The sequence below is a fragment of the Cyrtonyx montezumae genome, unplaced genomic scaffold (genome assembly GCF_038088225.1).
Source record: "Cyrtonyx montezumae isolate F1298 unplaced genomic scaffold, pur_monq_1.0 scaffold_17, whole genome shotgun sequence".
Classification (NCBI taxonomy): domain Eukaryota; kingdom Metazoa; phylum Chordata; class Aves; order Galliformes; family Odontophoridae; genus Cyrtonyx; species Cyrtonyx montezumae.
The window spans coordinates 21,597,025-21,617,136 of record NW_027071903.1 but is presented as its reverse complement, the minus strand read 5'-3'; the positions used below and the strand labels follow the sequence as shown (position 1 = coordinate 21,617,136).

The window sequence follows — 20,112 nt, the reverse complement described above, 5'->3', positions numbered from 1 at the left end:
CAAGCCCAGATGTGCATCTTAACCTTCTTGAATCCTGTAAAGACTGTTGCCATTCAGGTTTGCCTTTGAAGAAGCTCCCAGCAATGTCTGGGGAAAGTATCACAGATGGGGGGATGTTTCAGTGCCCCCCATGTCTGCACAGCATGTTCTGCTGTGAAGAAGTGCTCTTGGGAATGAGAGATTGCTCTTGAGGATTGGGTGGGAGAGACACACTGCAGATATACCAAATAATTCATGTGAAAGCATAAAGGTAACAGAAAAGCATGAAAGAGAAGTTTCACACTGGTGGAAAAGAGTGCGTTGTACTGCTCAAAGCAAGCCAACCATATTGATTGTATCATGCTGGCCTTGACTCTATCTATGCAGGGCTGGAATATCTCCAAGTCCTCCCTGGAGAGAGTTCTAGGATGGACTGAGCAATAAAAGATGAGAGGTGCATGAGAACTGTCATGTTATCTCATGTCAGAATCAATAGTAATTCCCTTAGCTGAGGAAATGGGAGGTGTGCTCAGTGACAGAAGGAATTCTCAAAATTATTTTCTGTTGGAGCCCAGTGAGAACAAGCAAGGGGAAGGGAAACAGGTGCTATGCTGTGACTACAGTGATGTGCTTTGGGTCATGGTGTCACCCCACACTTTCTGAGTGACTCTGGTAAATCTTCACCTTCATGCCTCAGCTGTACACCAGAGGGTTATGACACTGTGGGTAAGCAGGAGAAAAATCCAGCAGGAAACAAATCATGTGGTGATGGTGAATGGGCTCTGCCACTATTGGTACTCCAGAAATCTCTGATGGAAGCGTGTTAATTCAAGTCTCTATGCTATGTTCACAACCTGGTGGTAAGTATCCAATTTTACAAGTGCAATTACCTGTGAGCACAAATGGCAAATCTCAGCCCACTTCATTAGGCACATAGATAATACAGGTATTGACTTAGGTGTTATAATTGCACCACTGATAATAATCAGCAAAAAAAGCCTCAGTGCGATTGGCAGAAAGTCAAATATAAAACCTGCAGAACTGCTGGCAATGTGTCAGCCTTCCTGAAACCAATGTTTCTTGAAGTTTGATTCAAGCAATTGAAAAAAAAAATGCTAAAAGGGACCCATTGAATTGTGACAGTGTAGGAAAATCTGGGAAATCTGTGCATCTCCATGTTTTTTGGTAATTCAGCTCATCCAAAATGATGTTAGCCTTCAGATGCTTACCCACAATGCTGTTATTTACCCATAATGATGGACTAAGAAGGCAGAGACCATATTTAGTGGAAAACCTTATTTTGGAGTCATATTCAAGTTTGGTATTCCTATTCATGGGATGTCAGTGGCAGCGTTATACCATTTGTGATTAAAAAAGAAAAGATAGGCTTTGTTGTTTATGGCTAGGAATCCCCCTGTTCAGTCAGGTGTTGGCCAAGGATTTGAAGGTTTGTGTCCCATTGATGACATTTGCTCTGGATTCAGGGTCTTTGTGGGGAGTAACATGGTGAGGCATCACAAGAAAGACTGGTCCCAAGAGTGTCATCAAGCATTTGCAGGGAGATTACCAAGAAGTGACATAGAGATCTTTAACTGCAAGTTTAACACATTTGGGGGCACCTGACTGCATGCTGTAAATGTTCCCATTGTGTCCACAGCTGTTTTTTGTTTGGATAAGACAATTTGAGTGCAGAGAAACTACTGGTTTAAATGTCTATTTCTGTAAGGAGAAGTTTATACCTATTAACTGAGTTGTCAGAGCTTAACATCTTCCTGCCATGGATGATGAATTGTGAACCTACTGCCGGGGCTACCTGGTCCTGCTTCAGCTGAAGGGCCAACTCAGGCCAGGTGGCACCTCCTGACAGAACTTTCCCAGGGTGACAGCAGAGAGATTTCACCAGGCAGTAGATACCACAAGAGGGAGCTGGCAGTATGATCTGTATGGCATAGAATCATGGAATCGTTTAGATTGGAAAAGATCTCTAAGGTGATCAAGTCGAACTATTAACACAGCCAAGTCTGCCACTAAGCCATGTCCCTGAGCACTATGTCTATACATCTTATAAATGCATCCAAGGATGTTGCCTCCTGGAGCAGCCAGCTCTAGCTCTTTCCTCATCCTTTCTATTTGCAGATTGCTTATTCCAAGGACCCAGCGGCAAATGCATTCCACAGATACGATGCTGTGTTTGACAGTGGTTCTACTGATGTCATGGACCTTGGGTGGTAAGAACAGTTTCTGGGAAGAGTGTCCAAGGGTAGAGCCTGGATCCAACAGAGTTTCACGGGGTACTTTATCAGAGGCAAGATGATTCATTTTGTAAGGAGATAAGAAAATGGAGCAAGGTCCTGAGTGCGTGGAGCCCATGGTCTTGGAGACTCCTCCCCTGCTCCGTGTGTGCACAGCTGGTAACCAGGAAACGGAGCTTCTGCCTAGTGTGATGAACATTAACAGAAGTAAAAGTATATGCTTATTGGTATAATAACCAGAGCATAACCTCTAGCAGTGAGAAGTAAGGGAGAACTTTCGACACAGAGGAGAAAATGAAGATAATTTGAGAGCAGACTGGTGGGAACCAGAAACCATACACATTGATTTGTAAACATCAGGACCCCAAGCATTAATTTCTACCTCAGACATTGTTTCTGCCTCAAAAGTGGGCAGAACTTCTCTAAGTACCTGTTTGTGCAGAAGGTTTCAGAAAGAATATGGGGAAAATATAATAGCCGAATACGATTATATAGTGAAAACACTCTTTCCATGCGTTATTTTGCTGCTCACCACATGGGTTTGTCTCTTCCAGGAGCACAGAAGAACATCACCTGGGAGGTGCAGCGCTACGATGGCTGGTACAACAACCTGCAGCACCACAGCCGTGGCTCAGTGGGTGCGTGCCAGGCCTGGGGACAAACCGTAGAGAATAAGCCCAAAATGAAGCCAGAAAATTCAGGATTTCTCCCAGCTTTAGGATTCTCCAGCAAATGAAGACCACCAACTGGTGGAGAGCCTTTTGAAACCAACTTTGGGTGTGAAGACAGGGTGTTTCTCATCTTCTCCTCTGTTTCTGCGCCTCTCTGGCTGTTCCCTCCTGTTTCCTACAGTGCAAGCAATCCCTGTACTTATACATGATAGCCTAGTCAACACAGGCAGCTTAATATCACCCCAGTTACCACATACAGCACACTGCTGAGCTCCCACATAAAGCAAAGGGATTGCAGAGGGAGAGAAGGACAACAGGAAGGGAACATGCCCACACAGGATCCTTCTTCATTTTATAAGGACTGATCCCAGTGTTGCAAGAAATGTTGGGAGTCGGCCTTGGTACCAAAACTTCAGCTTGTGTTCTCCTATTTCTTGCTGCTTGTTTCTTCACACACATCGGTGTACTCTGCTGCTGGGTGCCACTGGACCCACACCATGTTGTTCTGGTGTCACAGGTTCCCGGTTGCTGCGTCTCCTGCCAGCCAACTATGCAGATGGAGTCTACCAGGCCCTGCAGGAGCCCCACGTACCCAACGCTCGCCAACTCAGTAATGCAGTGGCACGGGGTCCTTCTGGGCTGCCCTCCAAGAGGAACACAACTGTGCTGGCTGTCTTCTTCGGTAAGAGTTGGGAACTACCAAGGGGTGGAAGACATTTGTTTTTCATGCCCCCAGATGGCACATCAAGGCTCTCCTCATACCCTCTGCTTCAGAGCAAGCCCACATCCTAAAGATAAAACATTACACATTGGCCTACCAAAATGCTGTTCATCTGTCATATGAGTTAGGCATAAATTTTCGGTGATCTTTGACAAATACTGATATTTGGCACTTAGAAACTTCCACATTTGTTTTAGCTGTAGAGTTATCTGATTGTAAAACAACTGACGGATCTGATAAGAGCCGCACGGTGAGTGATTGCTGGGCAGAAGTGCTACAAGTCGGAGCAGTGTCTGCTGTTGTTCCAGAGCAATCTTGAGTCCCTGGGAGCTGTTGGCTCACTGAGGAGGCAGGCTGAACTTGAAATTTGCGGAGACTAGTTCCATGCAGCTCAAAGTTTTTATAGGTCCCCGTATGCCTCCACAGTGCTCAGTGCTGAGATGAGCCACTGGAGTGGTAGAAATTAGTGAGGTACCATTTAGTTTCTCCTTGGAAACAATTTCCCCATCCCACTACTGCTCAAACAGTCCAAGAGTCACTGAGCTCAACCTCAGCAGCAACTACTGGTCTATTGCCATCAGCAAGGGGGAGTTGAGCGAAGTAATAGCTGAGCCTTGCTCCTGGTGAAACGGTGGCCTGCAGATGGTCTCTGAACTGCTGGCAGATTTTCTCCTCTCTGGTCCCTGAATACCTTTCTCCTTACTCACGAGATCCAACCACGAGAACCTGGAGCATCTACTCCAGGTGCTTGTGACCATTATCCCAACAACTGCCCATGTTTGGCTCTCTGTCAGGTTTCCACGTGCTCTCAGACATCCTGGGGACGGAGAAACCTGGCTGTCCTGCTGAGTTCCTGAACATTCACATCCCAGATGGGGACTCCGTGTTTGACCCTGCTGGCACTGGGGACATTGTCCTGCCCTTCCAGCGTATCCACTGGGCATTGGAGACAGGGCAGAGCCCCAATAGTCCCCGAGAACAGGTAGGAGATTGCATTTCCTTTTCCCTTCCTCTTTCAGCTACACTCATCTTTATCTGGAGTTAGGGTTTATGGCATTTCTAAAGAAAAGGGCAGCACTTCTTCAAGTGTCTGAGCAATTGCAGATGAACCCAAAGCACAACCTCCCAGGTACTGGTTTTCATGGAGCACTAACTGTGGTTGCTCAAGATTAGTGCTTTTTTGGCAAGAAAAGAACTTGGTTACTCTAGATCTGCATAATTTCAATGTACGTTTGAGTGTCTTGTATGCTTTAAAGAGAGAAGAAGAGAAAGTGCAAAGAAACAGTTCTCAATCTTCCTTGGCTGTTGAAGTTTTTATTGCATCAAAATATGCATAGATAAGTCTGTTGGTAATGGGTAAGAGCGGCCACTGGCTGGTGAAACAAATGATAACCAGAACCTTTTAATGACAAGAGTAAAGAATTTCAATACCAGATTTCTACACTCAGGCTACTCTAGATGATCAGTAATTAAGACATTTTAGGCAGTTCTTTAATAATGTATCATGAAAATTAGCTGGTGCTGTCATAAAGTTGTAAAGCTTCTGGATTTCCATGAATGCCTCCATGTTTTGCAGTGCTGGATGCATCCCAAAGTCAATGTGCTTTCTTTTTTTCATTCTGGGGAAGTTTCCCAACCAAAATTGCTGAAGCAAAACCTCCCTGCCTTAAACCTTTCACATGACAAAGCATGATGAGACCAGATTAGCAGGTCACATTTTCAGCAGTTTCAAGCTTTAGAAGAATCCAGCATGCTTTCAAAAGAAAAAGCATTCCTGCAGGAATTAGTCCAACAGATTGCATGGGGGTTGGCTGTGATCATACTTGCACCCTGATAGCTCTTGCTAAAACAGGAAATGGGGTGGCTTGCAAGATCAGACAGGTCAGAATGTGACTTTTCAGATGTCTTGCACCTTTTGACACCATTGCACTCACCCTAGACCAATGAGGTGACAGGCTGGCTGGATGGCAGTTCCATCTATGGCCCTTCACATTCCTGGAGTGATGCCCTGCGGACCTTCTCAAACGGACAGCTGGCATCAGGACCTGGAGGGCACATCCCTAGGGAAACGGATGGGAAGGTTCCCATGTGGAAAGCTCTGGATCCATCCACCGGACAGGGTGGCTCTCGTGGGATCTACGGTAAGGGACATTCTGCAGCTTCCTTGGTGGTTAAATCATGGTCGCCCCAGCTGTGGGAGAGCAAGTAGCATCCTAGCTCGAGGGGTAGGAAGATGTGCTGTGAACTGGAGGTACTGTGTCCCCAGAAGGCATTGCGTCATTTCCCAGAGGCTGTCAGGTGCTCATGCCTCAGATTCGAGGCACGATTCTCTTGTTGGGAAAGGGGATGCAGACAATAAAAACCGGCTCAGCTTGCTTTGAATTCCTTACCTGCCTGATCCCTGGTCTGTACTTGGGGCCCGTGCTGCCCGCTTGCTCAGGTTGATCACATCCACAGAGAAAAACAGTGAGGGGAAAAGGGTAGGGGACAAGAGGAGGCTGGGGTTCAATCATGGGGCTGGGGAATTCTGAACCACAGACATGGCAAGCTCCTGTATGGAGAGCAGGAGGTGAAGGCATGGGTGCCTCAATCCCCTTCTGATGTCTCTGGCACCTCTTGCAGACCTGGGGAATGCCTGGGGGAATGAGAACCTCTTCCTGCAGGCTGTGAGCATTGCTTGGTTTCGATACCACAACTACCTGGCTGTGGAGCTGGCCAAGGATCACCCTAGTTGGTCTGATGAGGACATCTTCCAGCACACTCGCAAGAGGGTCATTGCCACCTTCCAGGTGAGGGAAAGGACCTTGTGATCCCCAGTGTTCTCCCTGATCTTTTCCCTAAACTGTCTTCCTGTGCCCTAGAGAATTGTGCTGTATGAGTGGCTGCCAGCACTGCTCGGGGCACCTGTTCAAAGATACACAGGTGAGAGTCACAGTAAGCAATGGGGCAAGGGAGCTTGGGGTCAGGGCTTCATCTCCTTTCCCTCCATCCTGGGTGCTGGATCCACCACCCTGCAGGTTACCAGCAGCACTTGGACCCCAGCCCCTCACCAGAGTTTGTGGCAGCAGCAAGAATTTTCCTTGCCTCCATGGTGCCACCGGGTGTCTACAGGAGGTAGGAGGAACAAGATGCCAGGAAAGGGGGCACCCAAACTTGAGTCTGCCTGGCCCCCAGCCTGGGGACATCCCTGGCTGGGGTCTAAGTGCCCTGCCCTTCTCTGATGTCTCAGGGACTCCAGCTGCCATTTACAAAATGCGTCCAGCTCCAGTGATCCATTCCCAGCGGTGCGGCTCTGCAACAGCTACTGGAGCAGAGAGGTATGGAGACAGACTCCAAGCCTGTGGGAGAAGTTCTCTTTCCCCATGGGCTGTCTTTTCTTTGGGAAGAGTCATTTCCCACAAAGGGAAGGGACTCATAATCCCTTCAGCTGATGAGGTCAGGGATGTGAAGACAGAATCTGTTCTGAGCACAGAGTCAAAGTAGTCTGCAGAGCTGTTACTGCTGTGGGAGTGCTGAACTGGAGCTGCTCTGCCTCTTTTCCTCTTCTTTGGGGTTATTTTCTAGCTTGATCCATATTGGGTCCTGTTCAACTCTGGTGGTGGCAGGATCACTTCCATGCTGACAGCTCCTGGTCTGGCTGTGCCCCAAGGCTCTGCAGGAGGACACATGTGCCATGGGCAGGAAAATCCACTGGTTGCTTCACCTGGTGGTGGACTTACCCTACTTGGGCTTCATTCAGTGCTTTATATTATGGAGGACTGGACAGGGGGTGTAAGGAAAATAGGGCACAGAGTATGACAGAGTAAGCAAGGAGACTGAGATCCTCCTCATCCAGACATACCCAGATGCCTTCTTCACGCTCAGCAGGCTCAGACTTCAAGGTCGAGGTGACACAGAAGAGATAAGCCTGTAAGACCCATAGGTCCCCCTTGGTCCTTTGGGTGCTGGGTTTAGGACCGTGAGGCTTTCCTATGTCCTTTGATCTGTAAGGAATCACCTCATCTTCCCTCAGAATACTGGGATGCAGCAGGAAGATGTGGATGACCTCCTGCTGGGGATGAGCTCACAGATTGCAGAACAGGAAGACAACATTGTGGTGGAAGATCTCCAAGGTCTGCACTTCACTGCACTCATTTGGTGCATTGTGGGGTTGTGTGTGAGCTGAGGTGGGGACACTGGTCCCATCACTCTGAGACCAGCTTCAGCCCTATGCAGGGCATGCTGACCATGGCCCTAGGGCCTTTATCATAAGAACTGGCGCTGGTCCCCATCTTCAGCGTGGCCCATGACAGAGCAACAAGGCCTACCAGACACCTGGGATGGTTGAGGTTGACATTTTAGTTCTGTCATAGCATCTCAGTGATTTGATTTCACCTATAGATTACTGGTACGGACCTCTGAAGTACTCCCGCACAGACTATGTGGCCAGCTGGCTGCAGCGCGGCCGGGACCTTGGCCTGCCCACCTACAACCAGGCCCGGGAGTGGTTTGGGTTGGAGCCTCTGCAGGACTGGACAAACCTTGCCCCACACTCTCAGCAAAAGGTAACGGGAAGCTGATTTGTGTGCAGAAACCATGTATGTTGGAGCACCTCGGGGCTGTCCAAGCAGTAGGTAGCTTCTTCAGCAATGTAAGGAGGCGGTCATGGCACCTGGCTGCATGGGGCTGAGCACCCTCCCAGCCCATGGGCATGGAGCAGCTGGGAAACCCACATCACTCGCTCCTCCTGGGGCTCACTAGGATTTTCAGGCAAAGCTTTCCCTCTGCTCACCTGTGCACGGTGGGGTTTCTGGCCAGGTCCTGGAGGTCGCTGCCCTGTATGCTAACAACACGGGCCATCTGGAGCTGCTCCCTGGAGGCATGCTGGAAGGTGACAGTCTCCTCTTCAGCACCATCATCCTGGACCAGTTTTTGCGCCTGCGTGATGGTGATAGGTTCTGGTTTGAGAACACCAAAAATGGGTAAATGCCTCTTCCTCCTCTGTGTGCAGAGCCCTTGTAACATACAGCAGAGATGGAGAAAATATACTACATCTCCCTCAGCTCCTAAAACAGTGTGGGGAGCAAGCCCCAACCGCTATTGGTCAGGTCTGTGGGGCTGAGCAGTGGCAACCCCAAGGCCACCACTTGGCTCCACATCATTTCACTAGGTTGTTCACAGCAGAGGAGGTCAAAGAGATCCATAACACCACGTTCCGTGATGTCTTGGCTGCAGTCACCTACTCACAGTTGGCAGAGCTGCAGAGCAATGTGTTTGTCTGGAGCACGGGTGAGGGCTGCATCCTGCACTGAGCTGGGATGAAGGACAGGGATGCAGAACATGTGAAATGCAAGGGTTGTTTGTAAACAAGGCAAGCAGCACTGATGTTGAAAGTGGGCTGAAGCCAGGCATAGCACTGCATGACTCCTGGAAAGATTCCCAGGCACAAAAATTGTTCTTGATGCATGTTCTTTATCTGCTTTTATATGCATGCACATGCAGGTTGGCAGGATAAATGTGAGGGACCTGAAAGCATTTTAGCTGGCACACATTCCAGCCTTTGCAAGATGTTTTGGTTCCTATGACATGCACTCCATGCAATTGTTCCCTGGGTTCTCAGCCCAGACAAGCTCTGAACCCCAGCTTGCAAAGGGTTCTTCTTTCTCAGCCTATACCATGGGAGAGGTAGTGCTGCTGAGCCCCCCAGAGCACGAGTCCAGTTCTGCATATGTTTTGATGTGGGGTGCCAGAATTCAGCCTGAAAACAAAGCTTGTCTCTTAAATCTCAAGTATTTAAGTTTTGCATTGCTCTCTGGGTCACTTGGCAACGAATCCCAAGCAGCATCTCAGCTGGAGGTTTGTAGATGATGATGGAGGTTGGAAAGATAAAAGCTCCATGACTCTCACAGCCTCTCTCCCCACATGTAGGGGACCCATGCCCGCAGCCCCAGCAGCTGACAACTCAACTCCTGGCCAACTGCACACCCATGACCGTGCTGGATTACTTTGAAGGCAGTGGTGCAGGTTTTGGCATCATCATTGTTGTCCTCTGCTGCTTGCCTTTAGGTTTGCCTCTCCAATTCCTTACCCATCTCTTACCAAAAACAGCACAGGAAAGGAGCTTTGTGATACCTAATGCCTCTCTCTCCCATGTGTCCCCAGTGAGTCTCTTTGTTGCTTGGATCATTGCTGTTCTCCGAAAGAGAGATTTCAAGAAGCTGCAGAAGAAGAAGGCCAGCGTGCGGAGGGAGGTGACTGGCGAGGCAGTACACGGTGAAGTAGCATTTCCGATCCTTTGATGGTGCCTGGTGATGCTGCTGAAGTCAGGACACATCAGTAGGCAGCACTGGAGGTCACACTTATCAGGCTTGGAGCAAATATCCAAACTGAATTTAAGTAGAAAATGTTTCCCCAGGATGATCGGGTACAGTCTCCATGCTGTCTGGGATCTGACTGGATAAAGCATTGAGCAGACTGGCCATAACCCATTGGTGGTCCTACTTTGTGCAGCATGAGGTTCCTTCCCACCCAGGTCATCCTGTGAACCAGATAATACCTTACCTGAAAAAAAAAACTACATAGAGCAATTGCACTGATAGGACAGGGACTGTATATCCTTGCTCTGGACACTGGAAGAATCCTGCCTCCTAGCTCCCTGGTCTGACTCCTTGCATATCTGTGAACTTGAGCTGTGTGGCTGGGAGGTCATTCTTCCCTTAATGTATTTGGTCTTCTGGTAGATATGCTACCAGAAGTTAAAGAATATCATCAAGCCCAAATAAAATGCAAGTCTAGAATGAATTTTAGAGATTGGGCTGCCAGAAGTTAAAGAATATCATCAAGCCCAAATAAAATGCAAGTCTAGAATGAATTTTAGAGATTGGATGGGAGAGGGAGAGCTTAACTCTGGCACAGATAAGACTCAGGCATGCTTGTACCATTGTGCCAGTGATGGCACAGTTATTGAAGCAAAGTCAGGCTATACAGTAGCAAAATCTAGCAACCTTGGTGACCTGTAGAGTATTTTCCATGCCCCGTCTGCATTGTGCATCATTGGCAGGGAAGGAATGAAGGCTTTCCATCTCTTGTTGCAAATCCATTGCAATCACCCCCAGGGGTGAAGGAGGTGCTGATTTGATTAGAAGCACAGGTACGCATTTCCAACTGAGTGCTGTTCTATTTCCCATCAGCCATGGAGTGGCACGGTCCCAAGACAGACAGCTCCTTTGTCTACATCCAGCTCCAAGCTGACAAAACACTCAAAGTGCTGGATGGGAGAGGGTCGGTGCTCCGGAGCGTCAGCCTTAAAGACCAGCAAAGGATGGAGGTGATCCTCTCCAGCAACAAAGGGAACAAAGCTCTGCTGCTGAAGAGCCCCAAGGAATATGACCTGGTAAGTACCATGATTATGGAGAGAGCCTCCTCTGGGCCCTCCACTGTCCTTGCATACACACTGCACCGTTTGGAGCCTCTGCCACTCACAGCCATTTGATGGGATCTTCTGCAGGTGCTGTTTTTCAGTGAGGAGGCAGAGAGGAGCAGCTTTGTTGGAAAGCTCCAAGACTTCATGAAAAAGAGCTGCGTTGAGCTGCATGTGTCTGAGATGAAGGAGAAAAGCCTGCTGAAACAAGCAGTCACCCAGGAGCAGAGGAAACAAATCCTGGATACTTTCTTCAGGCACCTGTTTGCTCAGGTATGTCGAGGTGTGGCAGGCTGTGATGCATCAGGGCAGGTATTTCTGTATTGACTGAGCAATGACTGATGCTGCTGTTGGGCTCCGTAGCAACTGGTAAGCCACTCACAAGGAAGCTGCCAATAATTTAAGGACCAAGGGACTCTTTCCCTTGTAGAAAACAAAGGGAGTTTGTAGTGTTTATATGAATGTTTCAAGTTGCAAAGAGATGTTTGGATGGTGGAACTGTAGTTTCCATCACATGGAGGAGAAACATGGGACTTCCTGTGCTGAGAGCCACCTATCTCTGCACAATAGATTGATTGGTGAGCAACAGCCTTCTGTTCTAGCAGCACTCATGAGTTTTCTTTTATGGGACACAACCTGCAGGTGCTGGACATCGAGAAGACTGATGCTGGAGAGCTCAACTTTGAGTCTTCACAGAAAGCAAAGGAGTCTCTGACATGTGAGCTGAGTAGGGCCGAGTTTGCTGAGTCCCTTGGGCTCAAGGCCAACTCCATGTTTGTGGACTCCATGTTCTCCCTGGCTGACAAGGATGGCAATGGCTACATCTCCTTCAGGGAGTTCCTGGACATCTTGGTGGTCTTTATGAAAGGTGGGAGCTGGTGGTAGTTGGTGTCTTCACCCGTTGCCCAAAGTCCTATTTCTGGACTCTGGCAGAGTGACAAACAAGATCCATCCAACAGGTCAACCTGTAGACACTACATGATTCTTTTTACTTACTACAGCTCAGCTTGGGCTGTGGGGCAGTGACAATGTAATAATGCTTTCTGTCAGACTGTTCATGAGGGGAACTGTCTTAGAGCAGCAATATACTGATCTGTCACCTCCAATATACAACTCTACCCCATCTCAGTCTTCCTAAACCTCCAAATAAATGGAGGTGGTGAATGCCAGATTCAATCACAGCAGCTCCCAGAAGAAATCGTGACTTGCAAAAGCATATTCTCAGTTCACATGATAGTGCACAACAAAGATTGCATGTTTAGCCATTTTTTTACCACGCTCTTGAGAAAGTCAAGCAGAAATGCAGCACAAGGATCTGAAGACAAGTTCGGTTCCTATTCAGACTGAGCAGCGGTCTCATTTTAGTCTCTCCAGGACTGGGTGAGACTTCACTGCTTCAGGTCCGGACTCTTGAAGACAATGTCTGAAAGCAAGTGTTCTGGTGAAAATAGAATCTTGCTCTTTATTTCTCTTTTGTGCCAACAGGGTCCTCAGAGGAGAAGTCCAAATTAATGTTCAGGATGTATGACATTGATGAGAATGGGTTCCTCTCCAAGGGGGAGTTTTTGAGGATGCTCAGGTACTTCTCCTCAGCCCAGTATATATTTTCATGATGTATGCACAAGCAGCTCACAGCTTCAGTGCTTCAGTCCCCAAGGAAGCTACGTCTGGGCTCAGTGCTTGCAACCAGGAGCCCATTTCTACTGTGGAACTTGTCTGGGGCTCTACCCTGTGTTTATTACAAAGGACTCAAACTATGGTTTCATCTCTTCTTGCTACAGGTCCTTCATCGAGATCTCCAACAACTGTTTGTCAAGAGAGCAGGCAGAGCAGGTGACTGAGTCCATGTTCCAAGCCTCAGGGTTCCAGGACAGGGATGAGCTGACATGGGAGGATTTCCACTACATGCTACGGGACCATGACAATGAGCTTCGTCTCACCCAGCTCTGCATCAAGGGTCAGTGAGGGAGTGGATGAGAGCTCTGGTTCACCTCTGTAGGTCTGGAGGGGATGGATAGCACCTAATTCGTAGTTCCCAAATCTTGTCCCATCCCAAATCAACCAGACAACAACTTAACCACTGGGTCTCTCACACTGTAAATGGTTCTTTTGTCCTTTTGGCTTCTGAAAGGCATCCCCGAGGTGTTCAAGCAAAACGTACACAACCGTGTCTCCTTCATCAAGAAAGACCCCAGAGGGTGAGTGCTTTCACTAGTCCTGCTGCCATTTCTTCTTCTCTTTCTGCCCCTGCACATCCATCCTTCACCTCAGCTTCTCTAGCAAATGCTTCTGAAATGCTTCGCTTTTGGAGTGAATCCAATTGCTGTACCAAGCAGGTAGAGTTCATGCAAGCAGGGAGGAGCAGGACAGCTTCTCAGCTGAACCTGAGACAGAAGGTGTCCATGGAGCAGCAATGGGGAACGTTTTGGAAGGGCCAAACTTGCTGCTGACTGACCCTCAGCTCTTCCTGCAAGGACAGCTTTTAGGCAGTATGTCTGTCCCTCTTTCTGACAGAACCATCTCAGATGGGGAGGACCGAAACCTGAACACAGTGACCCGCAACATGGATCAGGAAGGTCAAGAGCTGAGGAAGAGACCAGGCAGAAAGTGAGTAAGCTCATCTCCTTGTATGTTAGCACGTAGGTCAAGTGATGCTGTTGTGAAGAGTAGCACAACACTGGGAGGAGGTGCAAGAGCAGATATGCAGGAGATGCTCAGCCCCAGCAGGCACACCAAGCTGTCACTGAGCAACTACAGTAAGGGCACTAAAGCTGGCTGCTTTCCTTTTATTGCTGGGGATGTGTGGATGTCTCTCTGCAAAAAAAAAAAAAAAAAAATTAAGTGGACAACTTTGGAGACCATGACAGTGGGCTTAGGGTGTATGCATTACCCAGAGAGAGGAGCATTACACAGCAGTTCCTGTCTGTGCTCTTCTGTCCCTTGGGACTTTGCTGATTCCCACATGGGCTGCCTGCAGGCACTGCCAGAGAGGCTCCAGTCCCCACTGCTGCATCACTGGCAAATACTTCCACAAGGCAGCATTTAAATGGCTGGTTTTTATGGCCAGGAGTAATATATTCTTTATAATTGCCCAGTTTGCCTTATCATTATGTCAAGAACCTTCCCTATCCTGAGATCTTTATGGAGGTTTGAATACAAAAATGCAAATTAACTATTACAGCCCCCATCTGTAGTTTCATTTATAAGTCACATGACTTGCTGAGCTATTGTCGTCTTTCAAGTAGACCAACCAGTGACCTCGAGGTCACTCACTGACACTGTGTTCTGTGGGTCACTGCAGTAATGGGTGTGCAGAGCTGGAGGAAGACCCAAATCTAGGCACTGCAGCGTGCTACACAGACCAGGAGGACTCTCTGTTGATTAAATCTGTTGGTTTTTTTTTTCAAAAGGGCAAATCAGTACCAGCTGCATCTATACACTGAAGCACAACGGAAGAAGTACCAGCAGAACAGAGTTCAGCAGAAGATCCAGGAGTTCAAGCGTTTCGTTGAGAATTACCGGCGTCACATTGTCTGTGTGGTCCTCTTCTCTGCCATCACTGCTGGCTTGTTTGTGGAGAGAGCGTACTGTGAGTAGCCCTGCAGCCCTTTTGAGGAGCTGCCATCACGCAGGGCATGCTGCAAAAAGTCTCTGGGCAATGGCACTGGTCCTTGTCTGGAATAACCGTAGAATTACCGAGGTCAGATGAAACCTCTGGAGGGTCAGAGCAAAGGCAGTTTCAGAGCTGAAGGTCTTGTTTAGAAAAGGCCTGAAGAGCTCTGAAGCTTGGGATGCCACCACCTCACTGAGCATGGACCAACCTTTGTGACCATCTTCATGTGAAGTGTTCTCGTTTTATGTCCAATGTGAATTTCCTTTCGTGAAACTCATGCAGTTGCTTCTCATCCTTTCACTATGCAGCTCTGAAAAATAATTTGGCTCTGTCCCATCTATAAAATCCACCAAAGGGTTTCAGATGACAACAAGGCCCTTCCTACTACTCTCCAGCCTGACCAAGACTATTTCCCTCACCTTCTCCCCTATGTAACTTGTCCCAATTCCTACCTGTCCTGGTGGATTTTGCTGGACTTGCTCTAGTTTGTTGATGCCTCTTTTATGCTGGGCTGCCAAACTCTGGACATAAGGTTCAGATTCACAGTGCTGTACAGGGAGCAAACACCTCCCTTGACCTCCAAGGACACCTGGTCATCCAGCAGCAGCATACTAGGGTCTGACACAGCAGATCCTGCCTCTGTCCCCACACAGCCCCATCCAGGTGACATTTCTTGGCCACACAAATGGCTGTCCCTGTGAGGCAGAAAGGAACATGATCTCCATCACCAGGCTCATGGTGCTCATTCTTCCTTGCCCTGCCAGACTATGCCTTCGCATCCCCCAGCACCGGAATTGCACAGACCACCTTTGTTGGGATCATCATCTCGCGGGGATCAGCTGCCTGCATCTCCTTCATGTATTCCTACATCCTGCTCACCATGTGCCGTAACCTCATCACCGTCCTGCGAGAGACATTTCTCAATCACTACATCCCCTTTGATGCTGCTGTGGATTTCCACCGCTGGATTGCCATGGCCGCCCTGGTTTTCTCAGGTAGGTGTGTTGCTGGAGTGGGGGGCAGCCCCATGCATGGCAGGACCAGGTGTGAATCTTGGAGACAGAGGCACCAGAGAAGATGAGGAATCACCATGTCCCTGGGCACATCAGTGAGGCCTGCCACATCTCCATCCACAGCAGTGATGATGCTTTTCTTTCCCAATTTCTCTCCTACAGTGCTCCACACTGCAGGTCATTTAGTGAATGTCTACATCTTCTCAGTCACACCTCTCAGTGTGTTGTCCTGCCTCTTCTCCAGCGTCTTTATGAATGATGGGTAGGTGAAATTTAAGGCATAGGCCAGGCAGAACAACCTGGACATAGAAGGAAATGGAAATGGAAGCCAGGAGTTTGTTTTCTCCCAGAGCTGGCTATGCCATGAGGCAATTTCTTGTCCCTCTAGGTCACAGCTCCCTCAGAAGTATTACTGGTGGTTCTTCCAGACCATTCCAGGTGAGAACTCACAGTATGGCCCAGCTCCAATGGAGCCCCAGTGGAGCAGCCCTGATTCCCTTCCAACCCTTCCTTTCCCAGGCATGACTGGAGTGCTGCTGCTCATCATTCTGGCCGTGATGTACATCTTCGCCACCCACCATTTCCGCCGTGTCAGCTTCCAGGCCTTCTGGATCACCCACCATCTCTATGTGCTGCTCTATGTGCTGGTAGAGGTCATGGGATGGGAGAGGGGGGTGATGCCTGTGGACTGCAACCACACGAGTGATCCCTAGAAAGCTGGTGGCCTCAGTTCCAGCTCCCCACTGCTGCTGAGCTGCCATGAACCAGCGATGGCTGTGCCAAGCGTTGTGCTGATGGTGGCTGTCTCCTATCCTTGTCCAGGTTATCATCCATGGCAGCTATGCTCTGATTCAGCAGCCCCGCTTCCACATCTACTTCATCATCCCAGCTCTCATCTATGGTGCAGACAAACTGCTCAGCCTGAGCAGGAAGAAGGTGGAGATGAGTGTGGTAAAAGCTGAGCTCCTGCCATCAGGTACCGTGTCCCTCTGGTTGTGTGGTGCCAGGTCAGCCCAGGCCCTTAGCAAGAGGATGGAGGCTGCAGGGATCAAGGAAGCACATCTACCCCAGTGCTGGGTTTTATTAGGCATTCCATGGTGGCAGTTTCCAACCCAGGAGGTATGCAGGTACCTGTGGCCCCAGAAATTAGCTTGCTTTTGGCTCAGGCCAGCACCTCCAGGAGGGAGACAGGTCCCATTGCTCATGGTCCTCTGCTGCTTTTGCAGCACACTGCATGGTAAGGATCTCCTGAGCTTCCCTCACAACTACTGAGAAACTGAGGCAGAGAGCTCAGGCCACAACACAGCCTCTCCAGTTTGTTCTGAAGCTGTCCCACCCACCACTCTTTCCTTAAGCCATTCCACCACTCGACTTCTTCACTTTGACAAAGGAAAAAATGAAATCATAAAATGATAGACTCATTTGAATTGGAATCCCTTAAAGGCAGTCACTCCAACTCCCTGCACTGAGCAGGGACACTACAGCTCCATCAGGTGCTCAGAGCTGGATCCCCTTCCCCTCCCCAGGTGTCACTCACCTCCGATTCCAGCGGCCACAGGACTTTGACTATAAGTCTGGGCAGTGGGTGCGCATTGCCTGCGTGGCCCTGGGTACCACTGAGTACCACCCCTTCACGCTGACCTCGGCCCCACATGAGGACACGCTGAGCCTGCACATCCGTGCCGTGGGGCCCTGGACCACCCGCCTGAGGGAGCTCTACTCCCCCAGGAGCCTGGCCCTCATTGGCAAGCTGCCCAAGGTGAGGTGTTCCTCCAGGGATGGGAATAACCAAGCCGAGAGCATCTCAGTGTTGCCAGGGGAAGGTTAGGCTGGGTGTTAGAAAAAGGTTCTGCCCTAAAGGGTGATGGGCTTAGAATGGGTTGCCCAGCGCAGTGGCATGACCCTGAGCTGCTGGAGCTAAGAAAGCATTTGGACAATGATTTCAGACATAGGGTTTGGGTTTTGGGTGGTCCTGTGCAGAGCCAGAAGTAGAGCCTGATGATCCTTGTGGGTCCCTTCCAACTGGGGATATTCTGTGAGCCCTGAAGGTGACCGAGCCCTGGACAAGTGGAGGATGGAGATGCTGTACTGATGGATGGCTCCTTTCTAGCTCTATCTGGATGGACCCTTTGGAGAGGGCCACCAGGAGTGGCACAAATTTGAGGTGTCTGTGCTGGTGGGAGGAGGCATTGGGGTGACGCCTTTCGCATCCATCCTCAAAGACCTGGTCTTCAAGTCATCCATCAACTCCAAGCTGATGTGTAAGAAGGTAAGATGAGACATCCAGAGCGCAAGAGCCCTCCTGAGATACCTTCACCCATTCCCCTACTGGGAAGAGCCCCGTGGATGTGTGTAGAGGTCCCAGTCCCACACTGAGCCTCATCCCTGACTTCCACAGATCTATTTCATCTGGGTGACGCGCACGCAGCGGCAGTTTGAGTGGCTGGCAGACATCATCCGTGAGGTGGAGGAGACGGACAGGAACGAGCTGGTGTCTGTGCACATCTACATCACGCAGCTGGCTGAGAAGTTCGACCTGCGCACCACCATGCTGGTGAGCCCCATGCCAGGAGCATCTATGGGGTGGATGCCATGCCGTGGTGGGCTGTCTGACATGCACGGGTCTCTCTTGCAGTACATCTGTGAGCGGCACTTCCAGAAGGTGTTGAATAAGAGCCTGTTCACAGGGCTGCGCTCCATCACCCATTTTGGTCGCCCCCCATTCGTACCCTTCTTCGACTCACTGCAGGAGGTGCACCCTGAGGTTAGTGCCACCGAGCAGCTTGGGGAAGGACAGAGGCACCACCTGCAAGCATAAGGGATAATGATGTCCCCAGTCCCAGCCTTTCCCCAAGGTCCTGGAGGGGAGGGCAGGAAGAGCATAAACTCTCATGCTGCTGTAGCTATTCAGGGAGGTGATAACCTCAGGCCCACATCCTTGAGCAGGTGGGCAGAGGGGAAGCTGCTGCTGACCCTTTTGGCTGCCCTTCTTCCCCAGGTGCACAAGATCGGGGTGTTCAGCTGTGGCCCACCTGGGATGACAAAGAGTGTGGAAAAGGCTTGTCAGCAGCTGAACAAGAAGGACCAGGCCTACTTTGCACATCACTATGAGAATTTCTGACCCTGCTCCCCTGCTGTTTTACTCCTGCGTGCTGCAGTCTTTGTTGAAGGGTGTGTTTGACCCCAGCATCCATGCAAGCCAGGCTTTGGGTGGTCACGGTCCCACCCACTGCTGGAAGAAATGCACCCAACTGTGAGCCCAGCACACTGGGAACCGAGAGCTGGTACTCAGAGCACCACCTTCCCAGTACACCGTGTGTCCCGGTGCAGGAAGCCCAGTGCTGGATTCAAACCTGTCTCTGCCACCTTAATCCTGTGCCTCAGAGGTTGGCTCTGAACCGCTTCTGGAATGCAGCACAGCCCAAATTCACAGTACTTTGCCTACGGACCCAGGTATCGGGTCACGTGGAGGCAGAAAGCTTTCTTCTCCTGTGAATGGGCTCTTCTTCTCTAGTGCACTCACCTGTGCCTGCTTGTTACTGCTCTGACCTTCCCCAGGTCTGCTTAGGGCCTGCATTTGCACTGGCTTCTTTCAGCAGCATCACCATCCTCTGATCAGGGATTATTTGTGCTTGTTTAACTAATGCCTGGCTACGCATTGCTGGGCTGTTGCTCTCCTGAGCAATAGGATTTTCTTTGCTTAAATAAAGCTGACTGAAATTTTAAACCACTTTATTGCCTTTTGTGCTGAGTCTTAGTCACCTACAGACTTCAGTACTTGTAGAATGATGCTAGTGTTGCTCCCATTAGAGTATTTGCACCACTCCAACTGGAAATACGTTCAACAGGAGTGAGTTTCCCCCCACAAGAGGCATACAGAAGGTCTGAGGGCAGGAGGGACAAGGACTTGAGCCCAGTCATGGCCCCCTAAACTGTGCCTGCAGTGCCCCTTGCAAGACCTTTTGTAGAGGCAAATTGCAGCCATGGTGCCCACAGAGACTGAGTCTTGGAGAAAAGTTTCAGTTGGATCAGTGAGCTTTCCCACAGCCTGGTGAGGGCTAGCAGCACAAAAGCCCAGAGGACAGCACAGCCCAATAGTCACAGATCCCTTCAAACCATCCACCACACACCTCAGAGGACACAGAGACACCAGGAAGGTAGCATTTATTGTGGGAAGTCCAGTACCGGCCCAAGAAAGGGATCTCAGATTGATCTCCTAGTATTAAAATTAACACAACTGTAATCTAAGGTTAGATTTTATCTGCAACCTGCTCCTTGGTGAGTACCTCATTCATGGCTCACAAACTCAGCAGGAAGGGGATATCCCAGAGAAGTTACAATTCATTCACAGTGGTATTATCTTAGTGATGCTGCTCCCCTGCTGTGCTTCCCCCCACGCTAAAAGCAAGCTGTGCCCCCACCAGCAGCCCCTTCTCAGGAGCCACGGTAAACGCAAGGATCTGC

General features: G+C 49.5%; 1 protein-coding gene across 1 annotated transcript; it reads left to right on the top strand.

Moving 5' to 3' along the window:
• The first annotated feature begins 2,141 nt into the window (after positions 1 to 2,141).
• Positions 2,142 to 18,877, top strand: DUOX2 (dual oxidase 2). The gene is made up of 33 exons (XM_065733712.1): positions 2,142 to 2,207; positions 2,786 to 2,869; positions 3,420 to 3,584; positions 4,418 to 4,605; positions 5,563 to 5,764; positions 6,246 to 6,412; positions 6,485 to 6,545; positions 6,641 to 6,737; positions 6,853 to 6,940; positions 7,636 to 7,735; positions 8,004 to 8,167; positions 8,421 to 8,584; positions 8,773 to 8,891; positions 9,531 to 9,668; positions 9,765 to 9,875; positions 10,793 to 10,995; positions 11,110 to 11,295; positions 11,665 to 11,890; positions 12,508 to 12,601; positions 12,804 to 12,979; positions 13,154 to 13,220; positions 13,537 to 13,629; positions 14,433 to 14,611; positions 15,400 to 15,630; positions 15,811 to 15,910; positions 16,037 to 16,086; positions 16,168 to 16,295; positions 16,471 to 16,624; positions 17,175 to 17,407; positions 17,759 to 17,917; positions 18,047 to 18,202; positions 18,284 to 18,412; positions 18,647 to 18,877. Exons 1-33 carry the CDS (start codon positions 2,144 to 2,146, stop codon positions 18,767 to 18,769), a joined length of 4,599 nt encoding a protein of 1,532 aa, XP_065589784.1. The 5' UTR covers positions 2,142 to 2,143; the 3' UTR covers positions 18,770 to 18,877.
• Positions 18,878 to 20,112: the final 1,235 nt, after the last annotated feature.